Source organism: Silurus aristotelis, assembly GCF_946808225.1.
Source record: "Silurus aristotelis genome assembly, chromosome: 3".
Taxonomy (NCBI): domain Eukaryota; kingdom Metazoa; phylum Chordata; class Actinopteri; order Siluriformes; family Siluridae; genus Silurus; species Silurus aristotelis.
Window position 1 is genome coordinate 20,953,312 of NC_139576.1, and position 27,069 is coordinate 20,980,380.

The 27,069-nt window shown below is 36.9% G+C and overlaps 1 protein-coding gene across 3 annotated transcripts in view; it reads right to left on the bottom strand.

Annotated features, from left to right (window-relative positions):
- pde11a (phosphodiesterase 11a) overlaps nucleotides 1–27,069 on the bottom strand; it is a 59,319-nt gene that overhangs the window by 26,495 nt on the left and 5,755 nt on the right. For all 3 annotated transcript variants that reach the window (XM_083536710.1, XM_083536708.1, XM_083536709.1), the window contains 8 exons: nucleotides 26,810–26,968; nucleotides 10,806–10,895; nucleotides 7,163–7,303; nucleotides 6,854–6,918; nucleotides 4,353–4,485; nucleotides 3,374–3,449; nucleotides 505–572; nucleotides 210–302 (listed from right to left, as the gene is read on the bottom strand). In XM_083536710.1, coding sequence (XP_083392836.1) covers nucleotides 210–302; nucleotides 505–572; nucleotides 3,374–3,449; nucleotides 4,353–4,485; nucleotides 6,854–6,918; nucleotides 7,163–7,303; nucleotides 10,806–10,895; nucleotides 26,810–26,968 — 825 coding nt within the window. The remainder of the gene's footprint in view (nucleotides 1–209; nucleotides 303–504; nucleotides 573–3,373; nucleotides 3,450–4,352; nucleotides 4,486–6,853; nucleotides 6,919–7,162; nucleotides 7,304–10,805; nucleotides 10,896–26,809; nucleotides 26,969–27,069) is intronic.

Below are 27,069 nucleotides of genomic sequence, written 5' to 3' on the forward strand. Positions count from 1 at the left end.
TGTGCATGGCTACAGAAAGGGATCTCAACTTTCTTAAGCACTAGGGGTGATGGAACAGCTTCTGCACGGCAACTAGGATACATCAAAGAAAGAGGCTATTACAGTTTATATAGGACGACAACATATGTGTGTGTGTGTGTCTGTGTGTGTGTGTGTGTGTGTGTGTGTGTGTGTGTGTGTGTGTGTGGCATCTGTATGAAGAGACTTACGTCCAGAGCCACAGACTGTTTGGCCCAAGACTTCTTCACCTGATCGTACATTATTGTGTTATTGATCCCCAACCCACAAAATATCACAAATGCCTGAAGAATAAACAGAGAGAATAAAGTTAGTGAGCGAGTATGAGATTGAGAGAGAAAGAGAGAGAGAGAGAGAGAGAGAGAGAGAGAGAGAGAGAGAGAGAGAGAGAGAGAGAGAGAGAGAGAGAGAGAAGACAGGACTACACAGAATGATTACAGAAGCAACAGACAAGACTAATAGTTTTGCTGACTGCATAACTTATACCTCAAACAATCTCTGGTCTGCATCATCAAAAGGCTTCCCATCCAACCTGTTTAAAACCTGTGCGACACCTGCAACACACACACAGCACAAAGCACAGATCGTCATTTGTTGCTAGAATGGGATTAGGGTTATTATTTAATTATGGCAGTGCATTTATGAAAAATCAAACTACTGCTTTATAAATGCAGTCCTGAAGCTATTCTCTATTCCAAAGGTGCCCAAACTTTATCCTATGAAGGGCCAAAAATTAAACTTGATTGAGAGCCATACATTATATTATATTTATAAATTAAAAAATAAATTGGAAATCATTACTTTGTAATTTGCATAATTAATGCAATTTTACATTCAAAGATTTCTAGTTCAATAAAACATATAAATAGTACAATATTTAACACAGAAATCCTAATTATAGAATATAGAGTTTTTCAAAATTAGACTTCTTATGAATTTACTTATATACGTTTTGATGAATGTTTTTTTGCAGCTTAAAAATACAACTAAATATGTTATATTAAGCATTAAATTATAAATAAAGATCTTTATAAGTTGCTTTACAGGCCAACCTTGGCCTGCAGGCCCCAGTTTGGGGATTTCTGTTCTATACAGTCCTGAAACTACTGTTTTATAGATAATGTCCTAAAGCTACTACTCTTTGGACACAATCCGAAGCGTCTGAACTAGAAAGACAGCATTGAAGCTGTTGTTCTATACACTCTTGAATCTGCTGCTTTATGCATGTAGCTGTTTAGCTACTTTTCTGTAGATTCAGTCCTGAAGCTACTGCTCTAAAGACACATTTGTAGAACTACTGCTTTATAAATACAATGCTTGAGCTATTTCTCTATACAGTCCTGAAGCTAGAGATCTAGAGTTACAGTTTTCAAGCTACTGCTTTATAGATACAATTCAGAAACTACAGCACTATACAGTCTTTAAACTATTGATAGAGAAACAAAGTCCTGAAGCTACTGCTCTAGAGATACATTCTTGAAGGACTTCTTTAGAGATGCAGCCTAATAAAAGAAACATAGATAAAGATTTAGATCTATATTTGATGAATTAAAGATGCATCTCTACATCCCAAAAGCTACTCCACTACATATACAGCCATACAGCTACACTTTTCAAAAGGCATAACCCAATAGAGGTACCTCTCTAGAATAATAAATTAATCGATATAACTGTACATGTACAGCTGTACAGCTAATGCTCTATGGACACAGGCCACAGCTACTGCTCTAGAGGCTCAGTACCTCCATATACAGATCCAGACCCTATACTCTAAGGATAAAAATATAGAGTTATTGCTCTAAAGGCCAAACCCTACAACTACTGCTCAAATGATATAGGAGTATACACACTGCCCTTAAAAAATCAGCCATGCACCACTATTATATTCTCTATTCACCCTATATGCTCCATTCCTTTTTGCTCAGATCCAATTTAGTTGCTGTGATGGTTCATTTTAATGTTTGTAGGTGACCCAAATGTATAATTAGTGTTGACAGAGTGCTGTTGTGCCTGTACCTGCCCTTTTTTAATCACTAATGTCCTCACATAACCCACATCGCAGACAACAAAAAAAAAACATTCAATCAATCATATTTGCATTATGGCCATGGTTATTCTGCCATTCATGTTATTATATTATGATCGTTATTGTGTAAGATGTGTAGAATAATAAGATTGTTTCACCTGTAGTTTGACCATTAATTACATAACCTTCTCAGAAACAACACAGTGGTGTCTCTGTCTCAACTGCAAATTGCAAGGTTAAGGTTAACCATAAAAGGTTAAATTAATTATGTAGTTGTCTTAAAGTAATTGTAAATACAAAAAGAATAAAATCACATAACATGTAGAAGCTTCAACCCAAATTAGAATTTAGAACAAATATGAATTGAAGAGTAATTAACTTTGGCAGTAAAGGTAAAATATTTCATAAAATACAATCCTTCATAAAATACAATCCTAATTACTAAAAACCTAATCCTGTCCTGATGTCTGCTCTCTGCCTGGTTTGAATGGTGTCAAAATATCTGGGACATGAAGAGATAAATGATAAGTGCTTTACAGTTGTATATCTGGAGGGATGAAAGACAGTGGTGTGTGTGTGTGTGTGTGTGTGTGTGTGTGTGTGTGTGTGTGTGTGTGTGTGTGTGTGTGTGTGTGTGTGTGTGTGTGTGTGTGTGTGTGTGTGTGTGTGTATGGCAACGATTATGACGTGGTACAAGATGTCATATGAGTATCCTTGGCTTCCTTAATGTTCGAGTCCTCAGGTCTGGCAGGATGCCTCACAAAAAAAAGGCCTCATTTACTTCTCTTGCCTTTTTTAGGCACTCATTGATGAAATCAAAGGCTAAGTTAAAGAGTCTAATTGATAGTAAATCTAGAATTCCGTTTTTATAGACCAGGGGGATTAAGGGATTAAACATATTAAACCGTTGATGCAAATGTGATTCTTAGGAATAACAAGAGGTTGATTTTTTTTTTCCAGAAATTTTAAATCATTTTCAGAACAGCCGCATAATAAGAAGAATTAAACCCTCAGGTCCTCAAAGATGATTTGTGTGTGAGAAAAAAAAACATCTATGTGAATGAACACATCTTTGACTCAGTACTACACCTCTACATGTCACTGTATGGTTATAATGTTTTTTAATCTGTTTCCTGATAAGAACCCTCAGACGTGCTGCATAATTTGCTCATAACTCACACATTTTTTTGATCTCTACTGCTTACATTCATACATATGAACAGACTTAGCCAACTTTCATTCACAAACACATAACCCTTACGTATATACATGAATAGTGTGACACATAGCAAGGGTAGAAATTGACACTGTATGTATTTATGAACTTACCAATTATTTGGTGGTTGCTGTTCCAAATAGGCACACACAGAACAGAGCGGATGTGGAAGCCAGAAAACTGATCAGCCTAATGCAAACATAGGCAACACATACAATTCACTACATTTGTGTCATGCTGCAGTACAGTCCAAACATACCTCACTTACTGTAATGCCTGCGGCACAACTCAGCAAAAGATAGGTTGCCTGAATCCCATAGGAGATGGGTACGCAGTGTAGCACATTGTTGTAAAGAACATAATAAAACTGCATGGGTGCCAGCATTTCAGAGCAAAAACAGGAGAGAATCTAAAAGAATCTTAGCCAAAGATACATCAAAGCCATATTATATAATTCATCAGTGTGCGACAGCAGCCAAAGATCAAAGCTGGACTGGTGCAGAGCAGCACATCACTCTGGTCTGTTGCTTCATTTACACTGTACAATGCTCACTACCTGGAAACAGTTCAGACCCAGGCAAATAGCACACTTCCCTACATGACAACATTGAGTCACTCCTGTACCTTTAGGTATTCAAATTTACGTCTTAAGTAGCCCAAAGCTTAAATCTACTCGAAATTATTTTTATGTGTATGTGCATTTTATGGTGAAAAATATTTACCAGAGTAAACCATTATATCAAATATACCACTGATATACTGACAATGCTGAGGTGGGCATACATTAATCAAATTATCTCTTGGAAAAGTCCTTTCAGCAAGACATTTGATTCATATTGATTAGATCCTTCAGTGTACTGTTTAAATAACGCTGCTTGTATTTCTTGGTGGGCAAAGTAATATGGTATGTTGTACCAGCCATTATACCCACTGCTCAGAAAGCACTATTTTATACAGTGTCTAACTAGTAATTACAGATCAAAGTGGCATTTCTAAATGTTTTCTCGGTTGGAAGCTGATGATTACAGTAGTAGTTAATGTAATCTGAGGGGAATGTGCCAGCCGGGCTGCTGAGTGAGCAAGCATATCTACCTCGGCATCAAAGCGGGGGTCCTGGTAGGCGTCGCTAATGTTGACCGGCAGACCAGTGGAGGCCACCAGCTCGGCTATGCTGTTGTTGATCAACCAGTCTGAATACGATGACTTTTCCATACTGTCTTTAAAACTGAAATAAAAATTAATAAAAGAAAAAGAATGATTAGAAATGAACAGCTCCGTGTTTTAGACAAGGGAATTGAGAAGGGATTTGGAACTGAACCACTGACCAAGTAAGTTATATGCCAATAGATGTACTGGATTAGAGATTCTGTTAGCTAGCAATTAAAGGTGAAGGATGCACATTGATAAATACAATTTGTATAACTTAAAATCTTAGGAGTTGTTGTTGTTTATGGTGCCTCTTCCCAGGTTGCAGTTCATATCTAATAAGCCCTTTATGCATTTTAATAAGCTTCTTTTAAGCCTTAAAAAAAAATGAAAAGTTACCGCTCTCATTGTCATATTCGCCCACGTACCCCAGAAAAACACACAACTGCCTCCTTCTTTACACTTGCTCATTCTGTATTATTATTCTAATGTCTCATGTTTGTAACATAGCCCTCTCATGTTTTCACATCACACCCAAGTGACTGTAACACAGTTAATAGCACTTTTGCATGTGAGCTGCTGGCAAAATCCTGGACTGCTTTAGTCAGAGAGTGTGAGATATGTGTGTGTTAGAGAGGCGCAGTGAGACCCTTCTCTCGAGAGATGTACGTCGGGCAGATAAAATCTATGGGGGTAGCAAGAAATAAGTAACATGCGTACACGTGGATAATGGACATAACAGCTCCTGCTGTGGAAGTATTCTCGAAATTAAACACATAAGTTCTGTATGCTGCACTTATTGCCCAACCGAAGCAGTAAAAACTTCAGATGCACAATTTGGGATTTCACAGTGAACCAAACCTCACATATAATTCCCATTTTAAAGCTTAACATTTCATGTATTTTTTAGAAGAATTGGACTTAATAGGCTGGACATAAAATCAGAAATTATACTTGTCCATTAGGTGATGTTTATTTGTCCTTTGCACATAGAAAGCATGCCTACTGGGATAGCGGCACAATCACTCCCACAAATTTTTATGTGCTCTGGTGTGTGGTATGGATCTTTAAACTGTGAAGTAAAATGTTTATTGCACTTTGTTTTGTTCCTTTGATAGTGTCATCAAGCTTAAAAAACATTGTTTTAATAGACACAGCCATCAGTGTATGTGATTTCGCAGCTTGGCACGCAGCATTAGCCAGGTGTTGTAGTGGGAAGAAAGAGGGATGAGTGGAGTACAGCCCTTTGATAGCACTGTGGTGTGTGTGTCCTCTCTGCTGCCATAATGATTCCACTTGCATTTAGCATTACCATGCCAGAAACAAGCAACCATGTTGCACAATCACGCATGTCTCCCACAAAACTCAGATAGCACTCAGACGCATTTCTCCTCTGCAATTAGGCGAGAGCAATCAGCACCATTCTCTGAAACAACTTTAGTATGATGTTCACACTCTCAAAACCACCTGGTTCTCACCTTTATTGGCTAATGCTTGTATGTGCTGGCAGGTGGGCCGGTATCTTGTGTGTTTGCAGGAAGATAGTGGTGGCTGATCAGGGAGCTGAGCTATGGGGTTTGGGTTGTCCTAAGTGCTGAATAGATAGAGTCCGAAGATTCGGTGCAGTGCAGAATTTCACGTGTGAGCAGCAGCTGACATGGGGAGAAACCCCAAGCCGCTGGTGCAGAAGCACTGGAGAATCATCAATCAAACGTGCATAGTGCAGTACACATTGACGCAGCTCAGCATAACACAACACACCGCTAAGCAGTTAATGAGTCTGCTAAGAAATATTTAACAGCCTTTTAATGTGCAGTTTTAAAAATTCATCAGCAAGCAACAGAGTGCAGGACATAGTGCTCAATTCTTTTTGCACTTTCCTAATACAAAGTGGGCCTGAACACTTTTAGTATCAGTTGAGCTGAACATAATCTTTATTTAGTGGTGAGACTTTTCTGTGTTTTAAAATATTGTGACAAGAAAATAACTGCAGTACAACAGGACTGTAAAAAAGCCTATTTAAATTTATAGATAATAATGTTTTAATCTTTGATTTCAGCTTGTTCTCCCTTTCTTCTTGTACTGTCCTTTAAGCTTTGTAAAAAGTAATAAAAGTAAAAAAAAAAAAAAAAAAAAAAGAGCATTAATTTAAATTACTGCTAGAAAACAACATCAAATCTATGAACCACAACCTATGACTATTACTAACAATATGACTTTTTCCTATCAGCCAGAACACATTAGAAGACATTTCCTGCTGAGCTGAAAACTGAGTCTGAGAGAGTTTAAATAAATGGATACAGACATTCATGTGCTGCTGGACTCTGCTTAGTTATTAAGTCAAATCAAAATATTTTTGTATAGTTTAAGGCACCCATGTGAAGCAGAGAAAAAGAGAGAGAGAGATAGTGTGAGAGTGTGTGTGTGTGTTTAACAAAGGATCTTACCTGTTCTCTGTGTCTGCACTACACTTTGGTGACAGTAGTTCAAAGGACTTAGTAAACTTCACCACCTGCAATAGATTTAATAGTTTCAGCATTCTACATGAGCTTTATGTTAAATATGAGTGAGATCAAAAAAGGAAGGAAAGGAAAGGAAAGGAAAGGAAAGGAAAGGAAAGGAAAGGAAAGGAAAGGAAAGGAAAGGAAAGGAAAGGAAAGGAAATACAAAAAGGTGCCAAAAGGCCACAAAAAAAGAAGAACTAGAAAGAAACATGCTGGATAAGGGGAAAGCTGAGGGGGAAGGAGGATGATCACCGGAGACTCGATGTCCTCAAGTAGCTGTACAGAGCAGCGTTCACACTTGAGTAGTGTTTGAGCACGATGCATAATCTTCCTCACAATCTTTTCCAAGTCTGTCTGTTCCTCAAACAAATCATTCACTACCTCCAATAAAGCCTGCACACACACACACACACACACACACACACACACACACACACACACACACACACACACAAACACATACACAAAGAGTTAAACAGTGCTTTTATGAACTAATAGCTGTTTGTCTATACAAAGATTTGAGGCTTCTTTACTTCCTTAAGAAATGGACACAGTATATATATATATTTATATTTTCTAAATGTACCTTAAATTAATACTTTTCAAGCTTTTAATACTCTGAACAAAAATATGCTTTAAGCCAATGTATATTTATTATTAGTAAACATCAACTCAACATACAACATGAAGACAAAATATTCTTGTAAATGTTTAAAGTAATTATGCTATTAAATTACATAAATCATCACTTTTGCTATGTTTCCATACAGACCGTTTAATTGCCAGATGTGCTCATCATGGTGGGTTTTGGTGCTTAATTTGAGACTTAGTTAATTAGTTAAACAAATGTTAAGTGAATAAAAAATATTTATTTATTAATTGTTTATATCTGAGTAAAGAAAGAACATTGTGAATAAATGCATTGAACGTTTCAATTTTGCCTCGTTCATATTTATTGATTTAAGTTTGTAATAAAATGGTCAAACAGAAATGCACACTGCATTTATCGCGCATTAATACAATTTGTGCCATTAAAATTCATTTTCGCTACCGTGTACATGTACAGTGAGGAAAATAAGTATTTGAACACCCTGCTATTTTGCAAGTTCTCCCACTAAGAAATCATGGAGGGGTCTGAAATTGTCATCGTAGGTGCATGTCCACTGTGAGAGACATAATCTAAAAAAAAATCCAGAAATCACAATGTATGATTTTTTAACTATTTATTTGTATGATAAAGCTGCAAATAAGTATTTGAACACCTGAGAAAGTCAATGTTAATATTTGGTACAGTAGCCTTTGTTTGCAATTGCAGAGGTCAAACGTTTTCTGTAGTTTTTCACCAGGTTTGCACACACTGCAGAAGGGATTTTGGCCCACTTCTCCACACAGATCTTCTTAGATCAGTCAGGTTTCTGGCCTGTTGCTGAGAAACACAGAGTTTGAGCTCCCTCCAAAGATTCTCTATTGGGTTTAGGTCTGGAGACTGGCTAGGCCACGGCAGAACCTTGATATGCTTCTTACAGAGCCACTCCTTGGTTATCCTGGCTGTGTGCTTCAGGTCATTGTCATGTTGGAAGACCCAGCCTCGACCCATCTTCAATGCTCTAACTTTGGGAAGGAGGTTGTTCCCCAAAATCTCGCAATACATGGCCCTGGTCATCCTCTCCTTAATACAGTGCAGTCGCCCTGTCCCATGTGCAGAAAAACACTCCCAAAGCATGATGCTACCACCCCTATGCTTCACAGTAGGGATGGTGTTCTTGGGATGGTACTCATCATTCTTCTTCCTCCTAACACGTTTAGTGGAATTATAACCCAAAAGTTCTATTTTGGTCTCATCTGATCACATGACTTTCTCCCATGACTGCTCTGGATCATCCAAATGGTCATTGGCAAACTTAAGACGTGCCTGGACATGTGCTGGTTTAAGCAGGGGAACCTTCCGTGCCATGCATGATTTCAAACCATGACGTCTTAGTGTATTACCAACAGTAACCTTGGAAGCGGTGGTTCCAGCTCTTTTCAGGTCATTGACCAGCTCCTCCCGTGTAGTTCTGGGCTGATTTCTCACCTTCCTTAGGATCATTGAGACCCCACGAGGTGAGATCTTGCATGGAGCCCCAGTCCGAGGATGATTGACAGTCATGTTTAGCTTCTTCCATTTTCTAATGATTGCTCCAACAGTGGACCTTTTTTCACCAAGCTGCTTGGCAATTTCCCCGTAGCCCTTTCCAGCCTTGTGGAGGTGTACAATTTTGTCTCTAGTGTCTTTGGACAGCGCTTTGGTCTTGGCCATGTTAGTAGTTGGATTCTTACTGATTGTATGGGGTGGACAGGTGTCTTTATGCAGCTAACGACCTCAAACAGGTGCATCTAATTTAGGATAATAAATGTAGTGGAGGTCGACATTTTAAAGGCAGACTAACAGGTCTTTGAGGGTCAGAATTCTAGCTGATAGACAGGTGTTCAAATACTTATTTGCAGCTGTATCATACAAATAAATAGTTTAAAAATCATATATTGTGATTTCTGGATTTTTTTTTTTTTAGATTATGTTTCTCACAGTGGACATGCACCTACGATGACAATTTCAGACCCCTCCATGATTTCTAAGTGGGAGAACTTGCAAAATAGCAGGGTGTTCAAATACTTATTTTCCTATGTCTTTACCAACCAGTCATTACATTATGACATTATAACATTATAACAGGTAATGTGAATAACACTGATTATCTTCATTATGGCACTTGTTAGTAGGTGGGATTTATTGGGCAGCAAGTGAACAGAAGCAGGAAAAATAGGCAAGCGTAAGGATTTGAGCGAGTTTGACAAGGGATCAGGATCAGATCATCTCCAAAACTGCAGCTCTTGTGGAATGTTCCCAGTCTGCAGTGGTCAGTATCAAAAGTGGTAGTAGAAAAGAACAGTGGTGAGCCGGCGACAGGGTCATGGGCAACCAAGGCTCATTGATGCATGTGGGGAGCGAAGGCTGGCTCGTCTGGTCCGATCCAACAGACGGGCTCCTGTAGCTCAAACTGCTGAAGAAGTTCATGCCCGTAATGCTCGTCGGGTCACGACTGTTTTGGCAGCAAAAGGGGGACCAACAGAATATTAGGCAGGCGGTCATTATGCTATGCTTGATCAGTGTATTTTTTCAAACAACCTATTATCTATGACAATGTTTGCAATACAGGTCTGCAATATATTTGCAAATATTTCCATTTATTGCTTCAACATGAGCATTTCCATAAAAATAATAAAAAATTTTGTTCATAACAATTGTAGGTCATGCAGTTGGTATTAGTCTCACAGACATGAATGGAAACTCTCTTCGCAAAAAGATTGTATCTGACCAAAATTTTGGAAATGAACAATAAGCCTTTGCCATGTTATTGCAACCTATCACAAAAGTCTGTTTTTCATAATCGACTCACTCTGGTATGTACACTATATAGTGTGGGGGGCTGAGCTATGATCAATAATCCCTGTCCTCTCTTATTTTCTCTCATCATCATCATTCACACTTTCATCTGGGATAAATTTAATACACAGTAGACCAGCATTTAGATTTAAAGCCATAGCTTAAGGCAGCACACACACTGATTCTTACCCCAACCCTGTTTTGAAAAAGCAGTTTAGCAGAAGAGTATGTGGGCAGCAATGCATACATCCGCACACTGAGCTACCAATACAGGGTTGTATCATGAGATGTGAAGTTCAGACCAGCTATTCCTCCAGCTGTCATTTAGGCTACATTGCTTGCACTGTGGAGTTACTACATGGGTTAACACTGCTCCTTTATTCTTTAACTGAAAGTACATGGCTCTGTAGTAAACACTCTGTTTGGCAGCAAAGCACTGAGCTGTTCAAACAACAACTGTAGAGCGCTTACCCTGCTCCTATCATACTCCTTTCTGGATGCAGCAAAGAGCTGAGCATTGGAGATAGCAATTCCACAGAAAGGCAGGTACATCTGCAGCACCTGCGAAGAGAGAAATAATCAGCACATGCCAAACACACAGTCAGGGATTTGATTGTCCCTCCATGCCTACTGTTTATTTCATGCCTATAAATTTTACAATGTCCGATATGTATTGAAAATATTTGTGTGTATACTGGAAAGCCAATCATATTTTTACAGTGGAATAGCCCCTACAATGAGTTATTGATCGAACATTATAAAGCAAGGCCTTTTCTACACAGCTTCAATAGCCAAGGACTGATTCATCAATACACCAAGCAGTACTCCCTTTTCTGAATGCCTCTATTAGTACAGCGCACTGGCTCATTTACTGATACAGTTTATTCACTTGTTTGTATGAAATATTCAAAATCTACATTTTACTGTCTAACATTCTTTGTGTTTTTTGTGCGTTCGAGTGAAGAGATTGGACGGAGGAGTGTGCGGTTAAGAAAAAGAAAAAGAAATATTGAGCATAAACAGAGGTAAAAGGTTGTCATGCTAGGGGCATGCTGACTTCAACCAGCTGATATTAACCTGTCATTGTTTGACTGAATGTTAGATTCACACACACACAACAATCACAGTCACAGAAGGCCTATACTGCTATACAATAAATAGCCATTCACAAGCAATGTCAATAGTAATCAAACTGATATATGTGCACCCAGCCGCATAATACCCCCCCCCACACACACACACACACACACATACATTCCACCACCACACACACAGAAACACATCCATCCATTTCCCCTTATTATTTATGTACATTTCACTTTGTACCAGTATAAATCCTAAAGTTTTATAATTTTAAAAGCAATAACCCAGATTAAACCACCTCATTTAAAGTGCCAAGAACATCATCGCACATTCTTGGATTTTCCCTGACATCTGAACTACCATTCAAACACTTTCAAAGGCATTTATGCAGTATTTAAGTTTGTTTTGCAACAAGTGTAAAAACTGAGCTTCATTTTTCTGCACTATGTTGATTTTATAAAACTACATTTCAACAAACAAACAAACAAATAAGCATAGTCTTTGTCAAATACTCTTCGGTGAGTAGGGCACCAGACATGCTCTAAAGCTAACAAAAAGGTCCGAGAATGATTCAAATCCTTTTTAACAATAATGTTCAATTTATGAAGACTTTATTTGGTCATTTTGAGGTATTACCTTTACAGTTTACCTTTCTTGTTTGACAGTACAGAGCTTTATTTTACTGCATTTTGCTACGATTAGCCAATTATTTGTTACACAAAAACATGTATTTTACTTTTCTTAATCAAATTCTTTGTTAGGCTAAAACATTAGCTAATAGCCATCTGAACAAAAAGCACAAAAACAAATAATAAAAATAAAAAAACGGCACAACATAATTTCTGTTGTTAGCCATGTTTTTTGCAATGTCAGTAAATTTACTCATGTTACTATATTTAATGGTCAACTCTATTATTGAGGATTTACAAACTGTATTTCTCCTTTTGGACACAATTACAACTCTTTAAAATCATCTTAAAATGAACTGTCAGAGACAGCACTTTTGTTGTGTTTTGGCTGACTGACTGTATTAAGTCAACACACAATGAGAAAGACAGGTATTCACTACTGAGTTCCTTCACAAGCCTCTTGGGATGCACCGGTAATGTGGGAATCTCTAAGCACCTCATGAATTGATTCAGTTTTGATTTTGGGTACCAGAATTAAAAAATATCTCTGTATATATCTGTATTTTTTATTGCAAGAAAAAAAGAATGTTTCTGCATCCTGATGCATCACTTGTCTTGATTTCTGTAGTCTCATATAGTTGTTCTGTCATCCTTATTCCTAAGTGTGAGCAGTACAGAATTTATATGGGTATTTAATCAGTTTGATCCATTGTTCATAATATAAGTTTGATATGCATATGCCTGTGTACAAGGTTATAATTATTATTTGGATTATTCTGGACAGAGAATCAAAAATAGTATGAGAATCGATTGTTTTTCTATTCCCTGATAGACTGAGAGGTTTTTAAGATGGGTTTACTATTCCTTCCGTTCCCCTGAGAGCCAGGTATGAAATCCTGCTTCGATATGCAAGGATTCAAGGAAAAGCCTGACTTGGTTTAATTGGATTATGTTGGCTCACCCATTAGCCTGGGCTGTGTCACGGAAGCGGCTGTATGCCAGGAGAAAACTGTATTGACACTGGACTAAAGGATGGGTTAATAAAGTACTGAAGTGACCCTGGCCAAAGGAGCATTATCGACAGATTCCCTCAGCGACGCTTTGTTGTCATTCCCTCAGCGGTGCTTTGTTGTCAGCCACGCGCCTAATGAAATGTGAGAGCAGCACTTCATCATGCTTCGGTGTGAACAGGCACATGATTTTCACTAAAATGCACATCTGGAGTGATAAGTCCAGTGCCGACAATGAGAAGCTTAACGAAAAAGTCTGGTTGTGTATGTGACATTGTTCATATAACCATTGTGTTTTAGAGACTTATACTATGCCTATGCACACCAACAACTGTTATATTTATTTAACAAGCATTCTAAGCCCTCAATTCATGTATTATAAACATGGTCAGAATGAGCCCACGTCTGCTCTTACTAATGCTTTTCATTAGCAAGTCTCAATAGACAGCATCATTTAGCCTACACTTAATCAGTGTCCAGTGAACAAGCAGTAAACCGTTTCAGTCTCATTAACTGTCTGTGGCTGTGTTCACCCAAATGTCCATTGCCACCCAACCTGAGATCAGCAAAAGCAAATAATCTGTAAAAAAAAAAAAAAAAAGTCAGGCAATATAATTTAAACATTGTAGCACAAAAGACGTGAACTGATTTCAATTTCCAATTATCCAAGCTGATACATTTTGCTACACACTGAAATTGCTATAACTTTCAATCAACTTTAGAAATTATAGCATTTTACTACAAAATGTAAAGCACTCCAGGATATTTTGCTGGAACAACATAAGAAAAAAATGTTCACTGTTCACTGTTAAAAACTTGTATTTAATATGTGACTTTTGAGATGCAATTTTATTTAAAGGTTTGCATTTAAAGGTTTGCACATCACTGGTGGAACAATCAGGGCCCTGCCACACTGTATACACCACCCCTAAAATAAGCAGTGGTGCTTTATTTCCAAAACATGGATAAATTGCACTGGCAAAAGAAGCAGGTATTACAATCAAACACTTTAATGGGGACCAAGTCAAACCACAGTACAACTGATGATGGCACTATAAATTCTTTGTGTGTGAGAATCAATGCAGGCCATAGATTTATCTTAAATTTTTATATTCAGAATAAGAAAAGCCCACATGCTCTTTGGCCCCCATGAGCAGCTGTGTTATTAGATAAGATATAAACACAGATGAAGCTGCAGCTGCAGAGGAGAGCACTTCTATCTTCCTCAATAGCATCTTTTATCAGTCTGAATCGTTAGTGTGGAGTTCTGTATAAATAAATATATAATAGGGTGGGGTTACCTTTCAGTGTGGTCATTGGACATAGATGGCTTAAAACCCCTGGTGTATTTAAATAGATTAGACATTGTGTCTCACAATACTGACTGAATATACTTTTATATTATGTAATATATAGAACATTGTGTCATTTTCTCAAAGAAACTTTATTAGAGAGCCTCAGCATAAGCTTGAAACTGGAGGATATATCAGATAAAATTCTAGCAGGCATGTTCCAGGGACATCTGGACAGCTGGATTCCACAATTTGGTAAAGCAATGCTTTTAATACAACAGTCTCTTGAAGGCTGTCTTTGGGATACTAACACAGATTATGACCATAGATAAGGACAGAAATATACACTGACCAGTAAACAGAAGTCCCAGAAGACTAAACTTCACTACCATGGATCAGAAGAATAAGCCCCATTTATTTAACTTTAAGTAAAGTGGTGTTTATATGTTTAAATAATCCAAAGCAAATTAAATGTACAACAGGATTTACAAAGGTTTTGGGTACGACTAAGTCTCTACATACTTATGTGCATATGTAACGCCTGTAAAGAGTAAAACGCATCCTTAACACACATTTTCTGAATATAGGGAGGACTGGGAACAAAACCAGAGCCAAATAAAATTTTAAGTAATCTTAATTGCATCTTAATATCCTGGTTATGAAAACCATGGAAACAGTAGAGGAAATATGTGACACACCCTTGACTCTGACATCCATGTAAATGCTTTTGACTATACTTTATGAATGTGGACACAACTTTCACTTCACTTATACTCAGACTTCCCTTGTAGGTCTTTTTTTCACCTCCTAAAGTGCCAAATATTTTGCCAGAAAACCTTTGATGCCACCTAAGTCTTTACCCATGACCTCTCCAAACTCTACCCATGCCTTAGAGTTCACTTCTTCAAGTTGTTTTGTTTCAGTCTTTTTTATTTTGTTGTATAAAATAGAATATACACCACACAATTGCTTTCATTTGCTTAAAGAGATGGTGGATGTGGGAGAATGTGGACCTTTGGACATCAGACATCAGACAGACCATCACAGCATTCACACTGTACATAATTGTATGGTGCTGTCAGCACCAGAGAGAGAAATAAATCCAAGAGCAATCATAGAATCTGAGATGATCGCAATGCTGAAAAGGGAGCCAGCAATAAATGCTGAAGAATTGGACATAATGAGTCAGCAATAAACATTGTTGCATCAGTTTGTGAAGAAAAGCTGTCAGAGAGACAAGAAGGAATGGTTGCAGTGGAAGGGAAAAGAAGCACAAGGAGCAGTCAACTGAAATGACAAGTGGATCCTACTGCACAGTCAAAGTGCTGACCAGCCTGGGATGCACCTCAAATATCCTAATCATATACATGAACTCTTGAGGTTTATCATCACACAATATGAACAAAACTGGTGGATTGAACCATTCTGGCAACTTTTAATCAACCAGACCTGATTACCACTTACAACTTCAAGGGGGATAAAAGACTATAAGCTCAGAGTCGATATCAACAAAATCCCATTGTGCAGGTAAACATCATGAACAAAAACCTTAAGAACAACGCGGCAGTCAGCTTGAATGAAATACCTGCAACGTTTCTAATGCATGGAAGCCAGGCCATATCTGAAAAGCTGACAATGCTGTTTAACAAATGCTGGCAAATCAAAGTGGTCCCAGAAGACTTGTGAAGGGAAGTGATAGTCAAGATCCAAAAGAAACAATACACTAGAATCTCTGAATGCACTAACTGCAGTGGCATCACCCTCCTTTCCATGCCGGTGAAGGCTTTCTACTCAAAGAAGGTAAAAAGAAATTGTAAATTGCAACAACTTGCTTGGAAACAGAAGCGAGCAGAGTTAACTTCCAGATAAGCACCAAAAAAGTCAAAGGTTGTGTGAACGGGGATTGTAAAGTACCCACAACCAAAATATTTTTGGAGGTAATTTACTGCCAGTTATATTATAAAGCATGGGAATCTAATGTTAAAAAAATATAATCTATTTGACTGCGATGAACTAGAGACCAATCCAGGGTTAAACATGGTTACTAACTAAATGAATGAGTGAATCAATGAATCAATGATTAGAGGAATGAGTATTATTGGAAATGTATGTTATTCAGTATGGGTAATTATTTAAATAATAGAAAATCAACAAACGGAAAAGAAAACAATTTTCTTTTATGCATTCTCATATTTATTAAACTGTTAACCAATACTGAATAATTTAGATCTGATTACACATACCAGCATATAAGATGCATGTGTCTTACAGCTATTTAGACCTCAAAGCATAAGGGAATGACTTACACATCTATTAATAGAATAACTGTGAGAACGTGACTGTATGCATTTGCTGAACAAAAAACCCTTCATAATGCCAATCCTATTATCCCCACAATCCAGAATGTAATTTATCTAATGCAAGCAGAAGTATACTGTCAGCTAAGAATAAAACTTATGAAGGAAAAAAATTCTGTTGCATCCATTGTGGGGGTATATACAGTAGTTCAAGTGATTCCTTCTATAAATACAGTACTGACACAGCTAAATGTTAGTCAATGACTGCTGACACAAATGCACATTAAGCCTACACTACATATTGCTCATATGGCATTTCAAAGCAAAGCCTTATTCAAAACAATATCTACACACTATTCTAGGCCCGTCTCTATCTTGCACTCTTAATCACCCACAGTTTGTTGTTTCTAGCTCTCTAACCCTGCCTCTTTTTTATTTCTCTTTTGCATGCACACACACACACACACACACACACACACACACACACAGACACACACACACACACACACAGACACACACACACACACATATACACACACACACACACAAACACACACACACACATATATATATATATATATATATATATATATATATATATATATATATATATATATATATATACATACATACATACATACATACATACATACATACATACATACATACATACATACATACACACAGGTTCATAATTAATTCAGTGGTGAGCAGTACAAGCATTAATTTGTTGCTAATGCACACTGAAAAGCACAAAGGAGCAGTGCATCAGCAGTGTCACTGAGCTCTGCCTGCTGTAGGACTGAGCTCAACACACATGCATATACTGTTAAATACAGGCTCTGTTAAATACAGAGACACAGATTTGCAGCCTGGCCTGGATTATTCTCTTTATGTAAATAAACTACAGTTTGTCATTCATAATATTCCTGCTCAGGTGCATTCACAGATTCACATTATTATCTTCTAAAAAGCTTTAAATGTTGTATATAGCAGTTAGTGCAAGTGTTTATGTATGTGTCTATGTTTTCATGATGGTGATTCACAGTTTGTTAATTAATTGACCTTCTAGCTCATTAAACATTAGCATCTTATGACAAGGCGATTGATGCAATACCCCACAAACACAAACACAGTTGCACTCAGGAGAATATGCACACTAATATGCCTGTGATTCTCTTTTTTCATTGTTTTTCAGGCTACATTCACTCACACTGTCTGGCATGTTCAGCCACTCTTTGGTGTTTCTTATACATTCTTATACATAATATTGAGTATCTGATGACCAGTTAAGTTTTATGTTCTGATATTGAGAACCGTATTATAGTTTGTGCACTGCGTTACAGAAATATGCTGTAATCTTTGTCAATAGATAAAAAGCTCATCAACAGTTATTCATCAGGGCTTTCATGCTGGCTTTTATACACCAGTTATTTGAACTATTATCAGTTTATTATCAGCTTGTTTATCTGTGATAAACTGGCCTGGGTCTGTTTTGTTTGCCGGGCGGGGTGGTCTCACACTTATCACTGCTACCCCCATAGCGCTTTCACTTTGCACCCTTTTAAATCTTAACTACAATTATTTCTTTGCTTGGTCCAGAAGACCTATCAAACTTTTACTTTAGTTTGATAAGTTTTGACAGATGTTTTACCCTTATTTGCACCTTATAGCTAAATCTTGGTTCAAAATACTGTTGATTCGCATCCAGGTAAAACGTAGTTCAGTTTAATACTAAAAACAGAAGTTTGTGTTTCTATTGCCACAATGAATTCATAATGTTTTACATTTGCATGCCTTTGTAAAAATGCTACAGGGTTTGATGGATTCTAGCATCCAGTTGGCTTCTTTCAGTATTAATATTAATTTCAGTCAGAGTTCGTGCAAACCATATGTGCACACACCTTTCATTTTCCCACTGGGATTGGTTCTCCCACAGCACCATATCTTCCTGCCATCAATCTGACTAGCAGGCCTGTCCTAAAGTTGCATTAGTATGGCTTGTCATCACCATGCTTTGTACTTTCTCCCCAAGCTTTACATTTCTTGACTGGATCCTGATAAAAGGTAAACTAGGGCTTGCATCAGTTTCCCTCTATTCTCCTCTTTTACTTTGCAGCTCCACATGGTTCGTTTCCTCAGTGCACCTATGGTGTGTTATTCCCTACTAAGCCTGCTACGTGGGCAAGGATGTTGACAGTAACGTGTTAGTCAATATCCCTACTTTTCACACCTCATTCTCCTATTGAGTCAGTTTCTTCCTGCACTTTTTTACATTTTGAGTTTTCCGCATTCCTTACTGTCCAACCACTAGGCCTGTGGGTACAAACTGTTGGCATTCATGGACATCCTTAAACTCATTATAAAACCTACTATTCTTGGCTTGGCCATGTAATTAACACATTTTGCTGAAAGAATCACACACTCACAGCTAGGGTTTGTGTCCTCTGGAAGCTGAAAAAAAAAAACCCAACAATGTGCTCTCTGCCTCAACATTGACCATTATAGTTTGTTTGTTCAGGCCCCCTAGTGGTACATTTGCTGGCAAATGTCTGACTGCAAAAATGTATGGTACAATATCAACAAAAGCTGCATGTTATCTTTCAATGTAATATGTTGCCTGTCCTCTTATAAAATTTGAGCTTTCTTTGTCTCTTTGCTGTGGAATATTTAATAATTAAACATATGTATTGTCTCAGAATTTCATTCTTTCTATTTTTTTTTTATACATTTATTTCAGTTTTGTTGTTGGTATTGTTGACAGTAGCTATAACAATAGTAAACCCCCTGGGCTTGTCAGAACTACAAACTGTTCAGAATTAAACATAAATAAACAAAGCTATGTTATTATCCCAATGACTGAGTAACAACCTTATAATAAAAATGCAGATCTTTTGTAATAACAGGGGTCTTTCTAGGAGTGAAGACCTATTATAGAGAAACAGTTACCGCCACTGCTTTTCTCACTTGCTTGAGAAAAATGTCAATGGACAGAAAGTTAGCTCAGGGAAGTGCCATCGATGCCCATAAATGGTGTCCTAGATCAAGAAAATGCTTGGCAGAGTGCAAATAGATGGCAAACCAGAACACTGGCACTTGTTGCTCTTGCTGGGAATCTAGACAGCCTGCTGAGACAGGACTCACCGGTTCATGTCTGATCTCACTATCTACCATTCTCCTTCCTTTCTGAACAGATTTTTTCTATGTCTAAAAATTTTAGAATTTGTACAGATTCTTGCCCATGACCCAGAAATGTTACTTTCTGTAGTGCCAAATGTTGTGCCACATGGATTAAGACATTAATTAGTCGTACACTGTGTTGTTTTCTTTTGACATTAAGGCATTTTCCAGGTGATTCTCACCTCCTCTGTTCATAGGTTTCTATGAACCCTAGATAACCATCAGGATCTTTTATGCCCTGATCTTTATGCTTACTCTTATATCAACTCTGTAATTCTGCATTTTCTCAGTCATTTTCTCTACTGTCCATAGTTGTCCTTAACAATTTCTTTGTTCACTACTTATTTTACAAAATTTCTTCTTATTCCTAATCTCCATTCATAATTGTCTCCTTACTATTCCTAGGAATAATCTGCCTCTAGTGGTATTTCAGACAATTAGAGTCAAGACAACAGAGTATTTTAAAATGATGGGGTAGATTTTGATTATTAACCCTGTGTGTATCAGAGAGCAAGAGAGAGAGAGAGAGAGAGAGAGAGAGAGAGAGAGAGAGAGAGAGAGAGAGAGAGAGAGAGAGAGAGAGAGAGAGAGAGAACGCGGTAACAGAACGTTGACCTAATTTTTATAATGTTTGACCAGTTATTTAAACTCCACATGTCAGACAGTATAAAGTATACATAAGATTATATAACTATAACCATGATATTCAATATATATTTTTACTTGCCCTCTCTTACCCTCTGCCTTTGACATTCTTGTCTTTTTTCCCCTGTAACTTAATAAGATCAATCTGTCTGGCTAAGCATCTTTGAGCTTGTTAGAATTACAGTCCTTGTCCATTCAAAGTGCCTACAGTACAATTAATATCTAATTACCTCACAGGTCTTTTTGCAGCAACAACAGCATGGGCCTTCTTATTTTGCTTACCACTGCCTTAAGTGTCTATTTGATTTAATGCATTCAATAGCTAGTATTGGCAAACATAGAGCAAGACATTGTTCTGCAATAGTAGGTTATGAATCATACTAATCGAGCATAGGACTGAATAATTCATAAAAAAATAATTTTTAATCATAAAATTTTTGTTGCTTCGTTTATCTTCTCTTCATTGTGATAGATTTACTTCAGTGCTTGTAGTAAATCACTGTAGTCTTGTACTGCTACACTGCACATAATAGATTATTTAATTCTGTCATGTCTTTGATATTGGCATAGAACTACAACTCCAAGAATCCAAAATGGCCTACAAACAAGGCCACCAAGGACGACATCATGCTGCCATTTAAAATACTCTTTCATTACTAAACACATATAATTGTGCATAATTACTTCCTTACACTATGTAAAGACCTTGTTCATATTCTTTTTGCATAGTGTATGCACTGACATAGTGTATGCACTGACATAGTGTATGCACTGGAATCTTGAAAATAGTGCCTTTTCAAAGATGCTCCATTACCCCAAATAAAGTATAAACATATTTTATTGAATCATAGAAAGACTTATTTTTCTCGTTTCATTTCATTTTATTTTTGCATAGAACTAATACCAATAATTACAAGGTAGCTTTATGGTATTTCAAATGTCAAAGCTGATTCCTAAGGAACAAACCAAATGCCACAGTGGTAAGGAAAACTACAAAGATAGAGGAAGGAAAAAGAGGATAAGTCAGGAACAAAACTGTAAAAGGGAACCTGCCCTCTAATTTGTGACAACAGATAGTAGTATTATAAATCATTACAGTAGAAAAGAATCTAAAAACTTTGTTTAGTATGAGTATATTTTAAATAAAATCAGCACAGGACAGTCTCTTTATATTGTATCGATAGCTCACTGGTGACAGTGGTGGTTCTTTGGTTAAGGCTTACTGATCAGGAGGTGAGGGATTTAAACGCCAGCACTGGCAAGCTGCCATTGAGCAACTGAGCATTAACCCTACCTTCTCCAGAGCCATCAAATTGAATGAATTAATAACTGAATAATTAAAACGTATTTTCATGTATACTGTAAATACGTTTTAATTATTCAGTTATTCATTCATTTAAGGCCCACTTTTTCAAACCAAAGAGTAAACCTATTCTTTATAAAACATTTTCAATAAATAAGAAATCTCCACTAATCATTCAATATATAATTAAATAGGTTTGACATTTGTCCTGAAAACACAGTCCTGAGCATTTATCCTTAGCAATAAAAACCAGGGCCTTGGTGCTGTATGGTTCTGCTCTCTGGAACACAGAGATCCTCTTTTCCCCCACACATTCCTGTCAGAGTAATATGTGTACAAACACAGCGCCATGCTCATCTACATATAATAGTCTTAGGGGATTTAACACAAGTTAAATAAAAATCTGATCAGTCTCTCCACAGTATAAATGTTCCTCCTGTTTTTACAAAGATGTGCATTTCTTAATAAAACACTATTTTCCTTCATTTTAATGAAAGGGTAGCAGGTGGAATGCCGATGTTTCTGCATATATATCATTTAAAAAATAAATCGTATGGATAGCAATTAGACAGTAAGTCTAAGATAATTATATATTGCATAGACAAGCTGCCTTTTTACAGACTTTAATTTATGCAGTAATGTTTTTGAAGCCTTGGCATTCTTCTTTCGAGTTATACAAGCACAGAGCTCAAATAGGCACAGTAGATGATAGATTCACATGGATAATGTTAACATTTGTAAATGGTTTAAAGCGTGTGGAGTTATGGGGGTACTTCACTGTTGCTGTCTGTGAATTTGTGTTCCATGTTTGAGCTTATGAATTACTTTTATTTAATTGGTAAAAGATTGACTTGTTAGATTTCCTTTATGAGCAACACAAATGACTTCCACTGGCATCAACAAACATGCCTGCCAGCATGCTTAATTCTTATTTATGAACTTGACCATGGTATTTATTGACCCTTCAAAATTCTTGCTATTTATTTCCCTTTGGTACTGTAATGCTTTTTAATTTCAAATTAAATTCTTTCATATTACCTTCGATGGCTCTAACAGTTAAAGGGTATAATTAGCACTGATAATGACTATAACAATTAACATTTAGTATGAATATTGTTATACAAACCAGCATAGTTTTGCTTGTTTATATAACAGTAAATAGATTAGTAATGTAAAATAGATAAAGAAATTGGAATTTGAAATAAATGTACTGTAGATGACAATGAAACATAATTGATAGGTATTGGTGTGGATTCCAATTGCTGTGAATCTTTAGATAAACTTTACCATGTGAACACCAGACAACCACCATTCAGTGAGAATTTGATATCTGTTTCACACAATTTTATGTAAATAAGACTTTCATAAGGATATTGTTAGATCATCTAGATATTGTTAGATCATTTAGATATCGCTAGATCATCTATATATTGTTAGATCATCTGGATCAGCAGTGGTTCAAAATGGCTAAAAATGCCATCATGGTTATAACTGTTTCATAGAACCAGTAAAAAAATGTGTAGCAAGGCCAGAGAAGGTTAGAAAGGGATAACTTACATCACATGGAACTAAAACAAGACTAATTGTAAAGGTTGACAGTCCTCAGAGACAGGTGAGAGTGGATTGGGGTATTCTGTTTACCTGTAGGCAATGATGATGACATGCACCCCATAGTCTCCTGTTCTATGTTTAAACAATACACCTTTCTGTCTCTTTTTTCTGACATATACGGTTGATCTAAATAGTAACAGACCAAATACACACTGGACACAACACGGAACATTCTGTAGGTTCAGAGGCGATACGGCTGATACTTCTTGCACTTGAGAATATCCCTGGGGCTAGTATAACACCAATAGTAAAAACTTTGTATTGAATTTGTCCTTAAAGGGAAAACCACAAAAAATTCCACGCCTGTATACAGTCAACTCCCGATAATTTGCGGTTCGAAACACACGGCTCGGAAAATTCGTGGGTTCTCATTTGAAACCTAACTAAATCTTAAAATTTGCCGGAATCCTTAGCGAATCCCGGGATGTTCAGGAACGTTAGGCATAACATTTTAAGATGTGTTTTCACAAATGTAAAAAAAAAAAAAAAAAAAAAAAAAGGAAAACACATTATTGTATTAAAGTGACATAATGTCTACATGAATTTACTAAGATACCATAGGGGCAGCGGGGGGGGGGGGGGTGTTCAAAATTTGCAGATTTTCGGAACTCAAAAGTCTTGAACGTAACCCCCGAGAGTTCCAGGGGACCACGGTATACTAACTACAACCACAATTCTAAAAAAGTTGGAACGCTGTGTAAAATGCTAAATTCAATGGGTTGCAAATCTCATAAACCCATATATTATTCGCAATAGAACACAATAGAAAACAGACCAAATATTTAAACTGTGGTAATTCAAGATGCAAAAGGTAAGGTGATTTTAAATTTGATGGCTGCAACATGCCTTAAATGTTGAGATGGGGACAACAAAAGGCTAAAGGTGAGTGTTACTGAAAATAACTGGGGTAGAATTTTGCAAATGGGCAAGTTTCATCAATGTATATACACATAATATCAAAATACATGTCATCGAAAGATTCAGAAAATCTGGAGGAATCTCTGCCTACTAAGGACAACTGCAAAAATCAATATTGGATGCCTCTGATCTTCAGGCCCTTAGGTGGTACTGCATTAAAAACAGAGATGATTCTGTAATGCAAATTATTGCATGGGTTTAAAAACACCTCCAGAAATCAATGTCTGTGAACACAGTTCACCCTGTCATACACAAATGCAGGTTGAAGCTCTATCATTGAAATAATAAGCTATATGTGAACATGATCCAGGAATGTAGCCATCTTCCCTTGTGCAAAGCTCATGGAGCTCTTGAAAACTGATGAAATTCTTTTTTTTTAAACCACAGATGCAGCGTCTTAAATGAGAGGAACCACTAGAGGATGGGGGCTATCTGGCTTCTTATCAGTGCTCACATCAAAAGCCTGGATCTCTAATAATATGGAGGTGCATTATTTCCTATGGATTAGGCAGCTTGCACATCTGGAAAAGCACCATCAATGATGAAAGGTATATTGAGGTTTAAGAGCAACATATGCGTCCATCTAGATGACATCTTTTTCACTGAAGGCTTTGCATATTTCAGCTAGATAATGCTAAACCACATACTCCAAAGCATGGCTTTGTAGTTGCCTTCCTAAAATCCAGACCTTTCACCAATTTTCTTTTTTTTATAATAATAATTTGGTGAATCCTGAAAAGAAAAATATGACAAGATAAACCCAGTCCTGTTGAGCAGCAAGAATCCTGTATGACCATGAATGGGACAACATTCCTCTTCCAAAACTCAAGCAAATGGTCTCCACTGTTCCCAAATGTACATGGACTGTTCCTAGATGTATAGAGAATGCTGCACAGTGAGACGTGTAACCATCAATTTCAGAATTAACCTATTTTCCCTTAAAATGGTACATTTTCTCAATTTAAACATTTGCTACATATTCTATGTGAATTGTGAATAAAATGTATGTTAATTATTATATGATTATTAATGTGAAAAAAACTCTGGAAGCAGGTGATCCTCTTGCTTGTCATTTTATTTTTTTTGCATGTTAGACAAAGAAGACATCAGGTGTCTGCAATATCAAGCTGTAAATGTCCTTTGCTGGAAAGCTGCTTACAAGAGCACTGCCGTGAGTGCAGACATTTGATATAACACATCTAGCTAATTCAACATTCAAGATTGAGTTTCTTAGAGATGCTTTGTAAAGCTGTTTGAAGTGAAATTGAAGGGAGAGTTAAACTGTGGCTGTGAAAGTTAGTGGTACCACTCAGTAGATCCTGGATCTTAGGATGGGGATGCACATGGGGAGGAATAACATGCATAAATCCCCTCATTTTAATTGGTGGATTTTTCTAAAGTATTTTTATTTATATAACAATCATGTAACAAGATAACATTTAGCAATATAGCAGTTTTGCATATTGATAGCAAAATATTTTGTTTATCATTTCTTATAGCAAAACACATTATGAACTCGATCTGCAGTGAGTATTGTGTAATCAATTTATTTATTTGTTTTACTTGGTATTTTATTCAATGTGACCTTATCAAAATCATTACTGAGGCATTTTTAATGGTATTAAATTATTTGTAAAGTTTGTGTACAGTACTTTTTACTAAAGGAAGAACGCTGATAGTTCACCAATCTTGGAAGACTAAGGCAGCCTGGTGATTTTGCAATTCAAAGTGTCAACCTTTTCTGGTTTTGCTGCTAATTCCTAACAACACCCATTTTTTTTGTTCAAATGAAAAATGCTAGTTGATTTATGACAAATGTTTGCCTCGCTTCTTTTCCAAAGCTTTCTTCCTGTCGAACTTTGGCAAACAATATAAACACAACAAGTAAACTCAGTGGGGATTGGTAATGAATGAAGCTATTAAAGAAGAAAAAAAACAATCCCAGTGAGTCACTTTGTACAACTTCATCAGCCATTATACTGTATATAATCTGCTAATCTGTGTTCATGTGGTTCCTTGTTACGCCCCTAGACATGTTAGGTCATGCACAGGTTAGCACTTGCATCCACTGCAATGCAAACAGCCTTTCGAGACTGCATGCTTCATAGCCAGAGCTCAATATTAAGGGCAGGTAATGGGACCGCAAGAAGACAACAGTACCAAAATCAGCCCTTCACAGGCCATGCCATGAAATCCTACTTCAACACCACAGGAATCACAATAAGAGTTAAACCAAAAACCAAGAACAGTGCTGGACCCCTGGCCTCTGTTTACCACCTACAGCAAGCTTCCTTAAAGACAGTGTCAGAGTATGTGTTTTGAGTATGATAGTATGATACAAATAGTATGAGATTCCTTTGAAACAATTTTCATAAATCCTAATAAACTTTTACATTTAGTCATATTAGTCATAATCATAGTCAAATTCAACCATTGCTTTTTAACATGAATGTAACATTATCAATAGGGCTAGTAAATATGACCAATAGCAGGTGAAAAAACATTACCTTCTCATCGTCCTCAGTGAACAGTGCGCCGCTAGGGCTTTTGTTGATGGCCTGTGCCACTCCTATGATCTCTCCATCACTGTTCTGGATCGGCATGCACAGAAGGGACTTGGTCTTATAACCTGTCAACTTATCAATCTCATCGCTGAAACGATGGTCCTATGGAGGGAGAAAATATTATAGCAAAGCACTTTGTGACACAATTATTAGACTTTTATTAAATTATACTATAAAACTAGTATTCAGCAGCCCCAATAAAC